Source organism: Egretta garzetta, unplaced genomic scaffold (assembly GCF_000687185.1).
Source record: "Egretta garzetta isolate BGI_Z169 unplaced genomic scaffold, ASM68718v1 scaffold404, whole genome shotgun sequence".
In the NCBI taxonomy this organism is placed as follows: Eukaryota; Metazoa; Chordata; class Aves; order Pelecaniformes; family Ardeidae; genus Egretta; species Egretta garzetta.
Window position 1 is genome coordinate 667,429 of NW_009259323.1, and position 20,291 is coordinate 687,719.

Consider the following 20,291-nt stretch of genomic DNA (forward strand, 5'->3'; position numbering starts at 1 on the left):
TCAAAGAAAATTTCCCCCTGCTCACGGAAAAAAAAAAAAAAAAAAAAAAATTAGCAGCCCTGCAGCATGAAGAGCTGTCTGAAACGCACACTCACAGGTGAGCACATGCAACTCAGGAGCACGGCGCCAGGAAAGGTGCTGCCCATCAGCAGGAGCTGTGCGTCGGTGGCTCTCAAGCACCTGCGCTGGGCTCAGACAGACGGCACGGAGTCAAGTGTGAAGGACATGCCGTTGAGTAACGCACCTTCACTCACTCAAACGCCTTGGGTCTCAGGACCCAAGTTCTTCCAGCTCTTAACAACATCCCAAACGCCCACCTGTAAAAGTTACTCTTCCACAGTGTCACTGATTTACTTCATAGATTAAAAGGGCATCTACATCCCAGACACTTTGGGACTGGGATTTATGAGCAAGACATGTCTGTTGGTTCAACTGCAAGACCCCACACCAAGTTACGGGGTTTGCAGTAAAGATGCTCTCGTTTCACGTTTCAGCTTCTCAGCCACCGAAGGGCAGATTTAAGTGTTAAAGCCTGGTGGATGTGCTAGCTTGTGGTTTTGGCTTGGTAGCCCAGTCAAGTACCCTTAACTAGGGATTGACTACGTGGTGGAATATGGACCCATTCTTCTTATAAAAAAGCCTTTAGCCCTGTAAACACGACAAATAAGCCCGAGACCCCTATCCCATAGGGCAGCTGCTTCCCTTCCCACTGTCTCTGTTCCCCTTCTGCCATCACGGTCAAATGTACGAAGTAGCAGCATTAAAAAGAAAAAAAAAGTAGTCACCTTTGTGGCACCAGCAAGTTCCATAATTATTTCCAGCATCACTGCAGGCCCACCATATGGTGCCTTGCTGGATGTCCTGCAACAGGGCCAGACTTCAGACGGTGGTCTAACAAAATCTGAAATGGTATTCAACAGCTGAAGAGGCCGTCAAAATAGAAGCTATCCCAAATTAAATCCTCCGGCGTACGGCCCAGAATTACTAATGGAAGAAAACAAAATTGTTTTAACAGACAAGCTACAGCCCGGATTCATTATAATCTGCCTGATGGAAAGGAAACTACAGCACATCTGAAGTTTGCTATTTCTACTGAAAGGCGCACGCACGCCAGCGTACTAAATCTGGGAAAGGTCACTGCAGTGATGTACGGCACCATCTTCTGCCCATATGCAGGTGGCGCAGCAAAGCCGCAATAAACAAAACCCAAAAGCCGCTTCAAGCTCTGGCTCAGCTTCCTCCAGACAAGTACTTAAAATAGCTTAAATAACAGGATGCAGGAGGGGAAAGTAACCCACACGTTTCCTTTTAAGGAGATAGGCTCAGCAGGACCACAGATCCCTATTTGCCTTAAGCTAACACTTCGGAGCATTGTTTTACCACCTTGCAGCAGCGAACAAAGTGTTCAGCTGGGTTACGATTTTTAAGTACTTCGTGTTTCCAGAAAAGATGCTTATCTCTGCTATCAGAAGCAGGGAGAAGGAAGACAAATAAACAGAGCAAGTTGGCAGATTTTGTTCTGCCGTGCCTCCCCCATGAAGTGCCACTGTTTGGCCAAGCACATACATACACACCTGCTTACAGAACAAATTCAGAGATCAGCTGAGATTTGGAGCAACCTGCTCTTCTCCAGCTAACCTGCTGATCATTCAAAGCCTAGACTGTGCTTATGCCCCACTTAATTACTTTTTTTCAGATGTTAAAATGTCTTTTTCCCCACTGCTGTTTACCACTTGGATCACTTCCAATACAAATACCTGGCTGTAGGATGGTGGGAGCTGCTTGTCTGAGCTGTAGCTGACTTTGGTGCTAACCCTAAACCATGGTTTCTCACCTGTGGACTGCTTCTAGCAAGCAGTAGGTAGTCTGTGGGACTCTTGCCTTTTGCTGGCCATCAGAGAACAGCACACCAGCTGCATGGGAGAGAGGGGATACCTTCAAGTGGCACGGAAGGCAAGTGGTGGCAGAGTACACAGTAACACACCTCACTGCCTTCCAGCATCACCACGTCTCGATCCAGTCCAGCTGTGTACAGAAAAGCTGGTCAAACACACACCTTTAAAGTCTCACCAACCTACACATCCAGAGCAGTACCTTGCCCCATGCTAAAGTTAAAGCAGGTCTCCAGGGAGCCCATGCAGCTGCGCGTTGGAGCGGGGCACCCACTTGGTGAGCCAAAATCACCCTGTGAGATGCTTCCTCCTCCTCACATCTCCTTTATGACATCCTAGAAGCCAGCCAGCTGAGCTTTGCTATAGCCATGCTTCTCGGCTGCATTCCAAGTCTTCCAGGTAGCTGGGAGATGAAAGAAAGGCTTCACTTTAAATAGCAGCCTTAGTCCAACTTTTCTTCCCATTCACTAGAGATGGCATTAGAAGTTCCCAGTGAAAGTCAGTCACCCAATTAGTGACCAGTTCTATATCCCAGGGCAAATATGGCTCCTTTAGGCAAGAATAAAAGGAATGAGAGCATTAAATACACTCCTGACAGATATGTCCCACAGCAATGCCTGCAGGCTGTTCCATGCCTAAAGCACATAAAACAGAAAGCAGCTGAAAAAGACTAGCAGATCCCATCTCACTCGTGGATATGTCCAGGTTAATTATCACATTTCTCAATACCTAAGTTTTGACACTGCTTTTATAATTTAAAACCAACCAGGGGCACACAGCCTGAGTAGGGTGAGCTGGTTTGCTAAAACAAACCAGGACTCGATTTGGGTTTCTCCATGTTTCCAGTGCAAAGACAGACAGCCAACCTAATCTTGATAATTCCCCCCAACACTGATGACAAAAAGCCACCACATTCTGGCCAGGTTAATAATTTTAAGTTTATCCAAGGACAGAAGGGGCTGCCTGCATCCCAGCCTTATTAAGGTTTGCACTCAGAGGCACATTAGGCAGCGAGAAGCACGATGGTCACTTATCTCCATCTGTGGCAGCTCACTTCCATCTGCTGGAAAAGTCTCAGGAAGAGTGAGACAGGAGAGGGAACGACCTAAAATGCAGCTTGTTGCGAGTCCCAACAGGGAATACTGCTCCATGAGAATCAGTTGTCTTTGAAATTTGTATTTCCCTCTGCAGGCTGCAAATTCAGAGCAAGTGAGCCTTAAGAGTTTTAAGAGCCACCCTGCTCTAGGGGGCAGTTTACCAAATACAGATGTGAGCCAACTACCAATTTGTATTTATAACCAGTGCTCAAGCAATGCCGATGTCCAGTTAGGAAAACGAAATACTGGCTCTGATCACTTGTGCAAGCCGTTCCCAGCCGGTGCCAGTCCCGGCTGCGGTTCCCCAGCTGCGTACGCTGACCTCAGCCCACGCTGCTGCAGTCCAGCTCCCACCCAGCCCCTCCCTGGTGTTTCTCTGATCCTTCAGCAAGCCCTAGCAGGAAACTGAACCAGCAGAAAACAATTTTCTCCATGATGTCAGTTTTCTGCCCATTTTGGCTTCCTGAAGCAGCCTGCCAGAGGCTTCTGCAATGCCAGCATGGGGGAAAGCTGGAAGGCAGGCAGAGCAGCTTGGGCTGTGCAACCCCTCGAGCATGGCAGGCGGTTAGGGAGGTGAGAACCAGACAAAAAATAGAGCCACCAGAGGGCAATGCACATGCACTGAAGCCGCAAAGCATTTTATTATCACCACAGGTTGCTCCATAATGGCCAGGTAAACAGATACTAATTAGGTTTTGCCTACAAGCTCACCAAATACAGTGCCTCACATGCACCTGAAACCAGAAATGTAGCACCTACATTTACCATCGGCACGGCTCAGCCAATCTGCCAAAACCAACATCATGAGAACCAAGCACTGTGCGAGCCCTGAAGCGCTGCCCGGGCCGCAGTAACACAATACCTGTTTGGATATTTCTGCTGCCATCAGGAACCAACAAAGCCCACCCCGGAGCAGCAGGGTAAGGCTGTCTGCCAGAGCTCACCGACAGCCAGACTGCCCACGTCCCTTCCTCGTGCTCCTTGGCTAGAAGTGACAAGCCAGAAGCAACAAGGCTGCCAAGGGACTCCTTGGCACGGAGAAGATCACGAGAGCAGCAGACTGCCCGCATTCTGCTGGCACCGCTGCTCACAAGCGTGGGATAAATCCATCTCCGATGTACAGCAGATAGGAGCGAGGTGCCCTCCTCACTGTGACTTACCAACTTTGGCAAAGGCCTCCTTGAGTTCCTCCAGCTCATCTTTGGAGATTTGCGTGGTGTTGGCCATCTCATGAATCTAGGGAGTATCTAAAGAGAGAAAAAGGACACTGTGTGAAACCAGGCTGCATTCAAATGTGCGCGTTTTGAACAGTGGCATAGCAACCACCAGTCCCAAGGTCACTACAGTTCTTGAAGCCACGTTTATCTTTCCACTAAGAAAACAAATGTGTGAAACCCAGAAAATGGGAAATGCACTCCTTAACAAGTCAAAAATCCCATTAGCCTCGTTAATATTTAGCTCTGTGTATTTATTTTACGGGCAACGCTGTTCTGCACATGTTAAAGCACCTGCTACCAGTGTGTTCTGTAGGTCAGAAAAGCTCACATCTCCCAGGATTTTCCACAACTTTGAACAAAATTAGAATCCAGAGTTAAAATATTAATGCAGGCGATACTCAGTGCTCTCCTGCCTGCCTGTCCCCTGAGAGCGCACAGCTACCAAACCCAAATAAAGATTCTGAACAGTACCTGAAAAGGTCTTTTTGCACAAAGTAGCACACCTAATACCGTTTGCAAAAAGGAAATAGTCTGGTTTTCTACAAGAAAACTGTTTGAATAAACAGCTGCCTATTTCCCCAGCGTCGGTCTCTCAATAAACAGCAAGAGGCTGCTTGCGCTGCCACTGACCCCTCCGCCGTCTCAAGCAAGGCACGGCAGGAACGCCACAGGCAAGCGCGGCACAGCAGGCATCAGCCGCGCTCAGACCCCGAGTAGGCAGAAACTCCGCTTTGATCTGATCTGCTTGGTGTTTAAGAAACGGAGAGGATGAAGCATACAGTTCCTACACCCATCTGCTATAATCTTGCTTTCCAAATGCTGATTAGGTGCCACCCGGCCAGCCTGGACAGGAGGTATCACCATAAGGATGGGAAGAGGACAGTGACCTGCCCACGTCCCCTTCCCACGACATTCGTGACGGCAGCATCAGATGCCCTCTTGGCACGTTGGCCAGTACAACCAAGAGAGATCAGCAGTTGATGGAGCAGTGCAGACAGGTCAATCCCTCTGCGTGAACAAGGTAGGCACTGATAAGCACATTCTAGCACACGTGCTAGCTTAGCTCAGGGTCTTTAAAAATGGGGATCTGGGCAGGCTCAGTGCAACATCAAATGAGATTTGCATCCCAAGATTTTCCAGCTCCCACTTTGTTAGCTCCAGTCGCTGTAAGTGGAGAAATAAAAGGTACCTCCTCTGCCTATGGGAACAGACACAGCTGCCTCCTCCTCTGTAAGCAAAGGCACGAGGGGTGAATTCAGGTTTACAGACAGTCAAAGGCAGGATCCTGAACGGGCTGGCTCGCTGCTCAAGCGACGGGAGGCTCAGTTTCAGAAATGCCTGTGCTCTGATCAGCAAGCCTCTTTTGTCTGAGGCTCCCAGCTGCCTTCACAGGCACTTGTTAGCTTAAGAACACAAGTTTGCCTGTAGCTGTAAATATTCATTCTCTGTAACACTTCACTCAGTCTGGAAAGGATGAAGTTGTTCGAGATGAGAGCGATGGGCAGGTGTGGCAGCCTGGGAAAGCAGCTCAGATGGGTGCCAGCAGCAGAGAAAGTCAACAAGAAGTTGCATCACTGCAGAGACATGAAGGAAAGCACATCAGACCCCACCTCCCAGCATCTCCAGAGCTGCCAGCGGACATGACAAAATGTTTATCAGTCAGTGAAAGCCACCAGCAGCAAGTTTGCTAACTTCATCACTGGGCTTGTACTGCAAGAATGGGGCAGGGGGAGGAATTGCAGCAAAGCTGCATCAGACTGACAGAGGGAGGGGAACAAAAAAAAGCATCATAGTACATTCTTATACTATTTCACAGATTACAAGTTAGGCTAATTGACCAAGGAAATGCTACCACGCTACCTTGCAAGATGCAGGACTGCTGTGTGCCATGCTGCCCGCCTTGCTGGATGCCCAGTCCGGGTCCTACCCCCGTTCCTGCAGCTCCTTCCCTGCACTCCCACGGGTGCCCCAGCAGCCCAAGCCTCAGCGCCACCAAAACCTGGCTGTTATTTCCAGGGGATAAAGGAGTTGCTCAGCAAGAAAGTCAGCTCTGAGCAAGCTTGGTGCATGCTATTTCACAACTGGCTGGAACACTTGGGGAACACTGTCGGGAACAGCGACAGTTTTGGCTGCACAGGCAGGTGGCATAAGCTGCCAGGCAGGAAAGGCCAAGCTACGAGACTAAAAATTGAGCCAACCCTCCTTCACAAATTCTGCTTTCTTCCTAATCCTCATTTGCACCAATTCATTTTCAAACCATGAGGATTTCCCTTAAAAAGGGATTTCCAAAAGCATCATTATCTAACCACTTCATTCGAATTTAATTTGCTGCTGACTGCCTCTAACATCCACCAAAACAAGCAGCAAACACCACCATAAGCCAAGAGCTTTGAAAAAAGCTGCTCTGTTTCACTTTATCAGGGCAAAACCACTCTGGATATGCCCTGCAGTTGTTTGTGTGGGTCTTCACTTAAAGTAAGTTTTCCCTTCCAGCCCCCCTGCTGTTCAGTTCAGTCGCTAAGTCTGTAAAACAGGGTTAGCTCTCAGTTTTTGTATTGCTTCTTCCTTCTCTGTTTCTCTGCTTGAGAAGAGAGGGAAAGAATTTGAACCAACAGAGAAAAAGCAGACAACTGACCTTGCTACAGCTGTCTGGGAAGGGGAAAGTACGTTATCATCTAACAAAACAGTACATGAAAGGTTAGTGGGCCACAAAGTTAAGAGTTGACAGGGACTGCCAAGTTCCCAAAGCAATTGTACAGGGGTTTTTTGCAACGGAGAGGTATTACACCAACATTGGCACGCTGGCCTGGGGGGCAGGGGAGCTTTTCAGTTTTTTGTTGCAGTTTTCTTTTTGTTTGTTTGTTTTTAGTAGCTGCGCCTAGGGCATTCAGAATCATGTTTTTCATTCAGTTGCATTTTTAAACAAGAGGCTTTGTCTTCAGGGACAGAAAAAGCCCTTTTATCACGCTGGCACAGGGATCTCGCATCAGCTGCCTCACTGGAAGCCCTGTGGGTTTGCGGCACCGCGCTGCTCACGCCTCAGCACCTCACACGCACTTCTGGGCGAGCAAAGTCCCTGCCAGGGCCTGCAATGACAGCCAGAGACAAACTCACGCTTAAAGATCCATTTTCGAGGAAGGAAGAGAGATAAAGGGGAGACGAGAGAGCTAGGGATCCCACACCCATTTTACACCCTGGTGACAGATGGTCCATCAGTAAATGCACACATAAGCAGAGCGTATAAGGAAGCAATTCCTGCTCCAGATCCCTTTTGCTCCTGCCTTCATCCCTCACCCCACAGAAGAAAACCAGACAGCTCCGAAACACGCAGATGCACAAGAGCAGCTTCACAGAAGAGCGCGGCTGGCAGTCGGTGCAGCCCCTTTCTGTCCTCTGATGACTTTGTGCTGCCGATCAGAGCTGCTTTAAGCGCATCTCAGGTTTTCGAGTACCAACTCCCTTCCCAGAGAAGGGCTGTATGAAGTTTCTGTGCAAACAAGTTTTATAGCTTCTAAACACACTGCAGTCACTGAATCCGGGTTAGTTTATTTGCTCTCCAGACAGAACTGCAATACCGGCCGCTCAAATGAAGCTGCCCCAGCCCGTGTGTTTTAACAGCTGTAAGCCACCTGCAGGCACACCATTTCGTGGGGACTGTCACCGGAGCGATGCCTCCGCTGCGGCGCTCAGCACTTCCAGCACAAGTGCCAGAAGCTAACCAGGACATTTGGGTGGATTAACTGCTCAGACAGCAACTTAAAAACACTCAAGCCCAAAGAAAAAGTCCCCAAGACTCTTCCCCAAGAAGGGAAGCCCTGGGAGCTGCATCCTGCACAGAGGATGGGTGGAAAATGGGGGGGGGGGAGAAGGAAAGGGGCATTCAGGCATTTGCACATCTTCTTTGAAAGCACATGGCAACCAAGTATTTCCTGACAGCCACTTGAACACTTCCAACAGAAACAGAGCTGGAATTTACTGCTGATCCAAATGGAAGAATTTGCTTTCTTAGCACCTCCACATTAGTTTAAAAACCAAGCTGCTCCACCCCTCCCAGACCCACCCTGTTTTAATATCTCTACAACTGACTGATTAACAGCATCCATTTGTTTACTCAAACAGGCAAATGCAGAGATACATTAAAGTGTCAACAAAAAGGTATTAACGTGTCCTTTTTCCATCCGATTAAAAAAAAAAAAAAAAAGCAAGCTGGGCCTAGTCTGGAGCAGTGACTCACCCCGAACGTATTCCCCTTTTCGGAGGAACCTGTGGTTTTGCTGCTTTTTCATGACAATGGCTCCAGACATGAGAAGGCAAGCCCGTCAGCATTAGCTAATTAAAAATACTTCAAACCCACATGTCTCTGACCACTAACCCAGCACGTACCAGTCCTGCTTTAGGAATAACGAGCCGGACAGCCAGGCCCTCGGTCCCACCACAACCCACAGCAAGTGCCAGAGCCCCCGGGGCTGCAGCACACAGCGCTGACACGGCCAGCCGGCCGCCTCGCTAATTTGGAGCTAATTTGGAGGGAATCCTGGTGATTCAGCTGACGTAGGATCCGGCCCCTGGGCTTCCTGTGGCTCACCCCATCCTCTTCTTCCTCCCTGTTTTGCAGGTAGGGCTGGGCCCTGCCACGAGCTGCATCAGAGAACGGGGTGGCTGTCCACGCTCCCCCGCTTCCCTTGCCCCATTCACGCCCCCCAGCTCCTTTTGCAAGATGTGTGAATCTCAGCGACCACAAAGTCCTTCCTACCCCTCTGCTGCACGGGCCTCTCCCCCGCTGCCGCGCAGACCCCTCCACGGGGCCGGCAGCATGGTGCCCATCCCAGCGCGGCTGTGCGAGCTCAGGAAGGGCTGGGCCAGCCCAGGGCAGCCCCTCCGCTCAGGGCAAAGCAGTGAGGGACACGAGTCGCTGGTAAGGGCTGAAAGCCTGAGTTTTCTTTGCATCCCTTCCCAGGTGACTGGGATGCTGCAGAGGATGCTGCAGGGATCTCCCGACACTGCAGGCACCCTCCTCCACAGGCACCGGCCGGCCCCAGGCTCCCGCTGCATTTGGAAATGCTCGCGGGCAGGAGAGGGCACATCTTTCCCCCCCCACACCCCATCACCAGGCTCACCCAGTGGCTCTGTTGGCTCCTCTTTCTGGTCCAGTCCAAGCAAAGCCTTTGGGGTTTTACAGACAACATCTTCAAACTTGACAGCAACAGGATGAAGTGAAAGCTTTTGGTGCACAGACTTGGTCTGATGAGTCCTCCAAGATAAATACTTACTGCTGCTTTGGGGGGAGGCAGGGAAGCTTAGGGACTGATGGCCTGTAAATGAAGACCTAGTCGTGTAAATGAAAACCTATCATCCTCTCCTGGTCATAATCAGTTTGTGCCTTTCAAACAATGTTTTGTTCACCAAATTCCTCCAAGACAGCACCCACTCCCTACGTGTGGTTATTAGCAAACACCAGGCTGCTGGAAGCACATAAACTTTTATTTGGCAATTACTTCCAGTCACCGATCAGAGGCTGGAACCAGACCCTTGCCACACTTCTGTCTTTCCCCAGGGCAGTAGGTGCCATCCTGGTGAGAGCAGGGATCAGGAGATGCTACCACATCCAGAGACTGCGGCGTCTAACACCTTGCCAACAGCGTGACGCTGCTGCAAACCACTGTCCCCCAGAAATGACTTTGCTGCTGCTCTTTGCATGAGCACAGTACCCACACACGCAAGACACGGAGGTGTTCCCACCCACTCAGGTAGCTGTTCCCGCTGCCTCGGGAGGAAAGGGGCATGCAAAGCTCAGAGCAGATATTTCTTTGCAGTGCCAGACTTGGCCGAGTAGCTGCACCTCTCATCTGTGGCTCTTCCCTCCAACCAACCTTTCCCAGCCCCAAGCACATCGGGCTTAACACCGATGAAACTACAGCTCTGCTCTCAAGATCTGCAATGCTTTAACTATTGAACAGCGCTGGGCTGTAATGCCTGCAAAGCAATCACCCAAACCCAGCTTTATATCATTATTAATCCACTTTTCCTCATCCATGCACAGCACCAAACAACTGACCTCAACAGGCCAACGACCAACTACACACAAGTTCAATTTTAATATTGAATTTCTTTAAGCTTGTCTTGCTGTTTGAATTGACTACCTCCCAGTTCTACGGCTTCCTCAAGCCTTTACACACCGTACATCCAGAACACACAGGGTACACACTTGGACTTGTCCACGCTGGCTGTGTAGCCCCCACCAGCTGTTCCACAGCCACTTGCTGCATCGCAGGGCAAGGACACAGGACCGCAGATAGCGATTCCGGCGGCACAAGCACCCCACGGCTCACTTCCTCCCAATCCCATACAGAGATTACCGCCAGCTGCTGTTTTTGAAACATCTCCACCTCAGCAAAAGTCCTATTAGCGAGTTTTGCTTTATATTCTTTCAAATCCCCAAAACTGTCACGCTGTGAGAGACAGGCTCCTTGCTACGCTTATTTTCACCTGGGAGCAGACGGGGAGACTTTGCTCCCGTTGTTACACAACTCACCGCTGCTGCGGGGGAACAGTCTGCCAAATCCATCAGGAGGAGAGACGTATGCTGGAGTTAGTCACTGCGCTTGGCTTGCCAGTGGCTCTCTCCGGATTTGAAGGCATGTGTCTATGGGGTATCCGCCTCTGGACACGTACTTTCCTCCATCAGGTCCAGGTTAAAAACCCAATTTCTCCTAGCTAAACCTGGGTAGAACGATGCCAGAGATTTTTCTGAGCAGCATTTGGGTAGACGCCCAGCAGGGATCAGGGCTGCACAGAGGCAGGATCACTGCAATGGTATGGGAGCAACGACAGCAAACCAGTTTTCCTTTGCCTTCTGCTTAGACTTTAACCACTGCCCCAACATCCACGGACAACCTGATCCTTCACTTTTTGCATGCTGGTGAAAGTGTTTCCTCTCCCTCAAGACAGAAGCAGATTCACTAGCTTTGATCATCTTAAATCCTTATTAAAAACAACTGCTGACCCAATAGCCAACTCACATGCCTCTAACTCCCCTGCACAGCCAAAGAAGTTTTCAGGGTGCAGCCAGGCCCAGATAGTGGTCAGCACGTTCAGCACCCTGACCCAGAACTGAGCTGTAGCCAGTACCCACAGAAAACCCAAGATCAGCATCAAACCCGCTCAGAACATGAAATAGGAATCAGCCTCTTGCTAAACACCCAGGAAAGCCATGTCCTTCAGGGCAGCAGCCAGAATACTGAAAGCGGGGATATGACACGGAAATTTGGAGTCTTGCAGATGCAGAAAACAGAAAGATAGCGAGCAGCTGAGGATGCTTGTCCACGTGCTATCCAATTGCCAAAGGCTGGAGGGGAGCAGAAGTCGGAGTAACACAAATGCCTATGTTCCAGCTGTGCATGGGAGGGGAAAAAAAAGCTTCCCCAGTCCTCAGTGCAGCCCCCCCCATACATCCCCACCCAACCCTGAAGGACTATGAGCCAGAGCTGCCTCTGATGCACATTAAGGGGTGACATGCAGTCCTGGAGCAGAGTAGGTGGATGCTTGCTTGCTCTCATGACCCAGCATTTACTATGAGGAGGCTGAACAAACAGAAACATAAAACTGGTTTGGGACTCAAACGGAAGGGAAAAGCACAGAAAGCTTTCTGCAGACCTGCACTCTTCTCTGAAGGCTCCTGATGTGAAAGACCAGGGCCAAGTGGATCGGATGGACGGCCAAAGCAGGGCAGCGCTGACTTTCAAGGAGGAGAGCAGCAGCCTGCCTTGCAGCTGCGCTCGCACACACCCGTCCCGCTGCAGACCTGCAGCTACGGCGTAGCGACTGCCTCGCTGCTCCAACTCTATTACATGTACCTACAGAGCACTTACGATCTGCAGGGTACAGTGGAAAGCAGATAAAATACTGCTTGAGGCACAAGTGAATCAGTCCTTAAAAGCCTTTTTGCCAAATACTTCTCCTAAACATTGCATTTTGGCACACCTCTGGTTTTAGCAGAGCAACAATTCCAGGATTAGAGCACATCTGAGATCATAACGCACCAGACTGGTTTAACTCACTTTTGAATTTCAGTAGTTTCTTCTCATCAGTGGAAACAGAACAACAATATTCCCCATTAGCTAATTAGTACAACACGGAACAGGTGATTCTTTCAAGGCCTCTCAGGAAAGGAAGAGCTGAACACTCATCCTGCCTGGAACTTGCAAAAGCAAATAACATCCAGAGATAATTTAAACCTAAGTGCAAGAAAGTAAAAAAGAGGGGGGGGCAGGGGTCAGATGTCAGCTAATGGACAAACTCAGAAGGCTTCCTTTAAATTCCTGGCTCAGGTACATAAAAATCGTGCCAGCCTCTCAGGAAAGTCTTACACTGATAGTAATTCTTATTCCTGCATAGTCCCCCTAATAAGGGAGATAATATCCCCCTAATAAGGGAGATAATTCGAGATAGCCAGCATGGCTTTGTATCTTAACCATAAATGACTTCAAGAAAGGACCCACCTCTTACCGCCCATCGCAAAACTCGGCATAAGGCTTCCCTCATTTTACGGTGGGACCCTCAGAGCAACGGTGGGAAGGGCAATGGATTCCCTGCCTGCACAAGTGAGGAGGGGCGAGGATCACAAGGCTGAATCGGTGCTGATTTCCTTCACCAGAAGCAATTGGGACCTGCTTGCTGAGACCTGCAGGTTACCCTCAACATGCTTTAAGCATGTGTGTGTCTCAATTTCCCAATATTCAGCCCAAAAGGAGCCCAGTTCCTTATGAGGGTGAGCTGCAGACCTCAGCCTGTGCCCTAGCCCCCAGCAGCCAAATAAAGCCCTTCAAAGGCTGCAGGGAGTCGAGGCCACACAGCCCAGGCCAGATCCATCCCCCCAGCACCCCCAGCCTCTGCTCTCAGGTAGCACCTTTGCTTGGCAGGTAAAGCAACTGATATTCAGTATGACACAGCAAAGCAAGAAGCGTTACTCAATCTGTTAAAGTTCCCTCCCGCCCAGGCAGGAGAATCAACCCCATCCCTAAATTAAATCACAGTACAGTCACTGCTTATTCAATGCCAGCAACAAGCTACTGCAAGCCAAACACCCAGCATGACGGTGCCGATCCCTGGCGAGCTGGACAATAGGGAGTTTCAGCAATTAATTTTGGAAGGGTGGGTTTCATGCAACCTTTTAGAAGGTACAGCTGCAGTGGAGCAATTTTCCAGGGTGTTTTATCAGTTTGAAGATAAACAGAGCTGTCCTGAAATGGCACAGCCAGGGCTGAAATCCCGGCAGCCCGGCGACTGCTGCCCAGATGATAAACATTCAGGGAAGTGTGTCAATGGATGTTTTCTTAAATAAGAAACAAAACACTAGAAACTACAAACCATACTCTAAGCATTGGAATTATGTTTCAAAAGTCTCTTAAAAACCAGGAATTTCAGTAGCTGACCTCTTACCAGAAAGAGCTACTGATAAAAGAAAAAAAAAACAACTTTTTCCATCCTTCCCCTGCTGCCTGTAATCTTGTTTAGAAAGCACTTGGGAAAAAGGGAAAGAAGTCAAAATAATTTGCTTCAGAGCAAGAAAGCAACACTAGACTGCAATAAATCAGTGTAACTGCATAGCTGTCCTAGCGGCTTTTGGAAGCAGAAAATCCCCTGTAAATTCAACACGTATTTTCTCGAGAGAAGATGGTACAGATCCTATCTACCCTTAACAAAAGCAGGAACATTAATCTCAAAGATTAATGTGAAATGGCTAGAAGAGAAGGAGAGCTGCTGTCTTTGCTTCCCAGGTGGCTCCCATGAGAGTGCAATCACATCTGCTCCGACAGCAGGGTGTTCCCCACACCATTTAACTTACTACGGGGAGGAGCAACAAGGAGCAAAAGGTTGCTGATCCAGGATCAGGCAAGCTCTGCTCTGTGACTCTCGGATTTTGGACAAGCATTAATAATCTCTGCAAAATGCACCCTAATTAGCAGGTTTCGAGTCCAAGTAGGATCTCCAAGACGCATCCTGAACTCCTGGAGCTGAGCACTAACGTTGGGTCCCCTCAAGCTGCTTTGCCTCCTCCTCCTCCCTCGGTTTAGCAGCTCAGCCAGTGCCCAATACCCCGAGGACAGATGTAATGGCTAAAGAGATGTGTGCACTGTAAGCAGCACACAACCTCATTGCCACTCCAAATTTCAGAAGCGTATGCATGTCCTCCAGCCAGAGAAATCACTCTTTACAGCCAGATGTTTTGCAGAATAAATGCAGGCTAAGAGTAAAATACAACTAAGCAAAACCTCAGAGCAACACATTCAGTATAAACAAAATCAGGACACAAAGAAGCTAATGTGTTTTACAGGTTTTCAGACATGTTAAGTCTTAAGTTTTTCAGCACAAAAAAAATGAGCATTTGTGTCCCCTTACTTAAAAGTACTTGGCATATAAGGGGTTTAGCCAGTAGCAACTGCTAAAGCGTTCGGAGAAGGTCTATGCCAGCTTCCAGCACAAGCATAGCCAGCCCTCGCTAGAAAACATAGCAAGCAAGATAAACTCCTCAGTTTGGAAACAAACTCCTGCCAGGCTGTGATGCCACATGCCATTCCCACTGGAACAGCAGGCAGCACTCCGAGCCCAGCCTCTCCAGGCAAAAGACCCTAAAAAGCTAGGTAGGCACCACAGCCATTTCCAAAAAGTACTCAGAGCTCCTCACACTTTCTGTAAGGCAAATGTTTAAACATTTAACACTTCTAACATGCAAGTTTAAGCAGTTCTGCTTTTTAAAAGCCTGCTGCAGACTGAGATGGAGAAAGACGTGCCCCAGACTGAAGGCACACCCTCAGTCCTCACTTGAAAAATTAAATACTCGGTGAAGCAAAGTCAGTTGCAGCACTTGCTGCTGCTCGGTTTGCATGCACCGCTCCGTCAGGTGCACAGACAAATTCCAAATCTAAAACGCATTACACCCCAAATTAATCTTTTCGTTCTGCCTAGAGCTATTTTCCTTTACCTACTACCGCATTAGGAATCCCTAGACATTCTGCAGAGAAAAAATAAAAGCGAAACAAGTCCTTGCAGGGCAATCTCTGGCACGTGCTTGCATCCCCGCAGCAGCCAGAAGCCCGCGCAGCAGCCAGCGCAGCATCCCGGGGCATCCCCCCGCACCAGCAGCCACCCTTACCTTCCCTCCTGGCCCACGGAAAGCAAATCGCTCCCTCGCCCGGCCCGAGGAGCTTGAAGCGTCTCCCACGCCCACAGGACGGATCTGGACAGCCAGCATTCCTCCCACCATCCCCGCCCAGCAATGGGAGGTCGCTTCCCGAGAGCCACGGAAGGGATGCGGTCGTGCCGCAAAAAGATGCGTTCGAAGGGCTGAGGGGCAGGCGGCTTGTAGCACCACACACAAACGGAGCAGGGGTGGGGGGATCCCCCCCCCCAACAACCAGTTTTTGCTCTTCTATGGCTTGGCACTTGGGAACAGGAGGCAGTAAGATATAGAGCGTTTGGGTAAGCAAACTATTTTTTTTATATTTTTTTTTTTAAAAACAACACTTTTACCTTTCATGTTTTAAATTAAATGCATTTTGCATGGCTAGCTCTCTGCTTGTCCAGCCAAACAGTGGTGTGGAGCTTGTATTTTGGTTTAGGTACTTGTTTTATGGATATCTTTAAAACTACCAGAAGCTCACAAACAGAGCAACGAAGGATCCAGACCTACTCAGCCTCAGTCCACACTGAAGGAAGATGCTGCCAGCTATTTCACCCCACAGTGCCTCCAAAAAAAAAAAAAAAAAGTAGTCTGAATGGGTGGTAAATGCAGAGTTCAGAGCCAGTCCATATTGTGATATATTGCATTACCTCAAGAATTAATCTCTGTCTGCTCCCTGTGCAGACAGACATCTGCTATCAACTGGGAAGACAGGAGCAACAAAAACATCATGCACTATGTTGTTGCTGATGCAATGCACAGGGGCAGAATCAATCACCGAAAAGGTTAAGTGGCATTTCCAAACTATAATCACATTTCAGACATTCCCATTCCTATTAAGTCCATAATGTTTGAGCCCTCCCATAGCTAAAAGGAAAGGATGTCACTTACTAATAAACACAATACTTGAATTAGTGAAGAATTTGAAGAACCCGTGACTGTTCTAAAAATTAAAAATACTTCACCAATGGGGTCATTGGGTTTTTTGTTTCTTTTTAAAAATGATGTCAGCCAGGAAAGTGAGTCATCGCCTGGTCCCATTTCTTGGGCATCACCTGAAAATTTAGCTTCCAGCTGTAGAGTTTCAAAAGAGGTATATAAAAAAAAAACAAAACCCCAAACAAAAAAACCCAACCCCAAACCCACAACCTGCCAGCTTCCTCAGGATGGTAAATATAATGGAAACCAAAATAGAGGTTTTTATGCCCAGAACTGCAGCTGCAACTTAAAAGGAAAGAAGTTGGCTTGAAAAACACTTGTGCACTCCACCGAGGTCAGGTTGCCTACACATCAGACAGGGTTTAGGGGGGAGCAACTTTGACTCTGCTCCAACTTCCATCAGCAACCAGCTTCAGCACAGCATCAGCCCCTTGGTGCAAGGAGCTCATCTGGCTGCTCGGATCCAAACTGCATCCAGCCCACAAAACCTTAGGACAAACACACAACCAAACCGAAGAAACTTATTTCAGGAAGTTTAGTCCCTCTGGTTTTTGCTCTATGTGTGAGCACGCTGCACAGTATAAATTCATCCTGGAAGATTTAGAAAGTGCTGAGGTTTTGGGGCTTAACAGGTCCTGGGGAGAGCATGCCAAAGCCCAGCTCCCGAACTATTTTGTGACTTTGATCAACAGCAGAGCCATTGCAGGAGCAACATCTGCTTTGGGGAGGGAAAAGAAAAACCTCCTCTCCCTGTCCGGCATCCGTGTTGCTGGGACAGAAAAGCAGCACCTGCAGGTGTGCAGGTGGCAGATTCACACTGCAGAGGCAGACACCTAAAAGCCACCAGCCCATGGGTCTTCAAACCTCTACTTAATCACTTTTCTTTTTCTAAGTAAATGTAACGCATCCTACAGGGCTAACAGCTGTTACTGTTCTCTCAGATGGGAAGGGCATTGCTACCCACTGTCGTCAGTCAGCACAGATCCTCAGTGGCTCCACCGTGAAGAGAAGTTTAACTGATGCGCACACTGGGCACTTGAAATACTGAACTTCCACATTGGCAAAGGATCAGCGATAGCCAGTTTTTCCACATCTTTAAGAGCACTCTGCACTCCGAATACTCCAAATCCAGTCCTGTCGGTCCAACCTACAATTACACTCAAACCTAAAATAGCACTTCAGCAGTGCCAGCACCACTCATCTCTGCGTCATGCCCCAAGACTTGCCGCGCCAGGGTGTGGTGATGGCAGGCAGCGGACACACAGCTCCCTGTGCACTCCCAGACCATTTCCTCGAGCACGGCTGGTCACACACCACTCCCCGCGCTCTTCCAAAATAGGAAGTTTTATGGTCAAGCCAGTACACCAGTGTATTTTCTTCTTCGTCCCTCTTTAAGAAAGCCTTTTAGGGAAGCACAAGATGCCAGAGGTGCTCAGAAGTCACCCTGCTCAGGTGACATGTCCGCTCCCTGCATGGAGCATCAGGACCAAAGTTTACACACAAGGAGGACTTGCAGCACTGACAAGATCCCTCCAGCACATCATTGCACAAGGATGTATCTCCTCCCCAGCTCCAGCTGCCAAGTTTCACTGGGAGACCACTAATACGCGTTTGCCCTCCGGAGGTTACTCAATGACAGCTGTGGGAGTGGCAGTCACTGCCTTCCAGGTGATGAGGGAGCAGAGAGAGTAAATCCAGGAGTCACCTTGTCCCTCTCCTCTCACCACTACCCCTGAAGAATAGACCTTCTGGCAAAGCTCTGGGGGAAGAAGGGAACACATCCAACGTGCTGGCCTTCGGCTACAGCGGGCTGTGCAGCCCCACTGCTCTCCCCAGTGAGTCCCACCACCCAGGAGAGGACAACCACCTGCTCCTGGACACCAGGCTTTCCTGTCCATAGCAGAAGTAGTCTTTTCCACCCCTAGTTAGCAATGCCAAGAGATGCCATGCTAATACTGGAAGCTGTACAAGACAACTAATGAAATGATGCTCAAGTCCCTGGGCACGCTACACCACCCTTAGTGATTTCTGGGAAGGGTTTTGCCTGCAGGCACCTCTAGCTCCTGCCTAAAAAAGCTGTTTGCTGGGATATAGCCAGCTCCACTGTGATTCAGCCAAGGAGGTGTAGGGCATGCTGGCCCCCTCCAGCATTTCCACGCTAGAGAAACCCCCACAGCCAGAGGGCTGGGCCTCACCAGCCCCAGGAAATCCCAGAGCCAACAGAGAGCATCAGCAGACCTTGGTGGGCCTCCAGGACTGGCAAAGGTGGTTCAACCTGCCTGCTCTGGGCCAAAAGAGTAACTGGCTGGAAGAGAAACCAGAAGGTAACCTAAATAGTCTACTCCATCAGAAAGAGAACACGCTTTATGAGCCAGGGCTTGAGAGCAAAGCTAAGTGGCCAACCACCATCCCATTTCAGACTGGGATCAGTGACTATTTACCAAGTGCCAGACGCTCTCCTCCTCTAGGTCTGTCCACATTCTCTTTTAAAGATAAGGATTTTAATGAAATTATGCACTCTGCCCTGTACTTTTTGATACAAATTGAGGTTGTGCTTCTTGCCTTCACCTTCAGCTGCAACCAACTGCAGAGTACGTTCCATCGATGTAAACAGCTATGGAAGTATTTGACAACTTAAGAGCAAGCATTTGACCTTAACTCCTCAGTTTATCAGTCTTTTTAAAGAAAAAAAGATCCTTCTTTGCTAGATTTCCCCCCTAAAAGCTTCCTGAGCTGCTCTTTCAGCAAGCCTGTCATCAGGAAGAAAGCAAGACATTAGTCAGGCTCATGCTTATTTAATGAAAAACTTGCATATGCAGTAGGGACTGAAAGTTAGGCTTTATTTAAAAACCGCTTGCAAGTTAGAGTACGATTTTGCAGTGCAAAACAAACCTGAGGACTCGCCCAATTTACCCTATGCTCCAGCAGTGCTCAGCTTAGCAATGAGCTGACCAGTTATTCACAGCCTAGAGCAGGGAGCCACGCACCAAAGAAGTCAGCAAGTATGCCCAGAACACTGTGCAAAGGGTATCTCATGCCTGACTATTTCGTAAGGAAATCGAAGGCTCCACTGATGTCAGCTCCAGGAAATGAGCCACAGGCAGATGATGCCGGAAGCAGGCTTTATATTTAGTACTGAGTCACCCACTTTATTAAATTCGAAGACACAAAAGGTGGGTGTGGAGAGGGGATACTTGGAAAAGAACAAGTTATTCCCTTGAGATCATGGGCAACAGGGAGTCTAGGTTGGGCAGGGTTTTTCCGTAAGGGGAGACAGAAACTACAGATGACCTGGGAACCCTTCCTGCACTTTCACTGGAAAAGCAGCTGCCAGATCTGCTGCACTTCCCAGGGCAGAAGCCAGCACTGAAAACACCTCAGGGGTTTGCTCTGGTCAGTCCCGCAGGCAGGTCTCAGGTCTAAGCAGGGCACCACCATTTCCCATCCTTTCTGCTAAGTATTCTTTGAGCCAAAACAGAGGCCCCTGGAAGGAATGTGGAGCAGAGCATATTTTTAAGCCAGTTTTGCAGTTCGACCTCACCCACCATAAAGTGCACCTTGCACCTATTGCACCCCAAAGAAAACTCTTTCCTTTGGGTGATTACAACAGCATGAGGTAAAGGCTGATGAAGACCAAAGCATGCAAAGTCAACAGCAAATAAGAGCTATCTCTAATGCCAAGCACCACCAGTGACTTGCCTACAGAAGCAGCCTATTAGATTAGATTACTAATAAAATTGGTATAATCTTCAAAACAAGATTACAACAGCAAAAAGGATGTGGCTCAAAAAATAAATCTGTGGACTGTAGCAAGACTGGCAATTATGCAGAACCAGAGGTCAGGGACTGCTTAATATCTTCCACCTATACGCAAGAAGAGGTTATACCATGGTAGTCACAGCCTGCTCCAACCAGCAGACAGACATTTAGCCAACTGTTGACCACTGTCCAGACCAGTCTGCTGCAA

The 20,291-nt window shown here is 48.9% G+C and overlaps 1 protein-coding gene across 3 annotated transcripts in view; it reads right to left on the minus strand.

Annotated features, from left to right (window-relative positions):
* The window catches only part of PLS3 (plastin 3), a 51,454-nt gene that overhangs the window by 18,689 nt on the left and 12,474 nt on the right, over window positions 1-20,291 (minus strand). Inside the window, exons 1-2 of one of the 3 annotated variants that reach the window (XM_035892174.1) lie at window positions 15,359-15,427; window positions 4,150-4,236 (exon numbers count right to left, since the gene is read on the minus strand). In XM_035892174.1, the coding sequence (XP_035748067.1) occupies window positions 4,150-4,216 (67 nt within the window). In that variant the 5' untranslated portion in view covers window positions 4,217-4,236; window positions 15,359-15,427. Of the gene's footprint in view, window positions 1-4,149; window positions 4,237-10,738; window positions 10,793-15,358; window positions 15,428-20,291 lie in introns of those variants that run through there. The other 2 variants (XM_035892175.1, XM_035892176.1) reach the window with 2 other exon arrangements.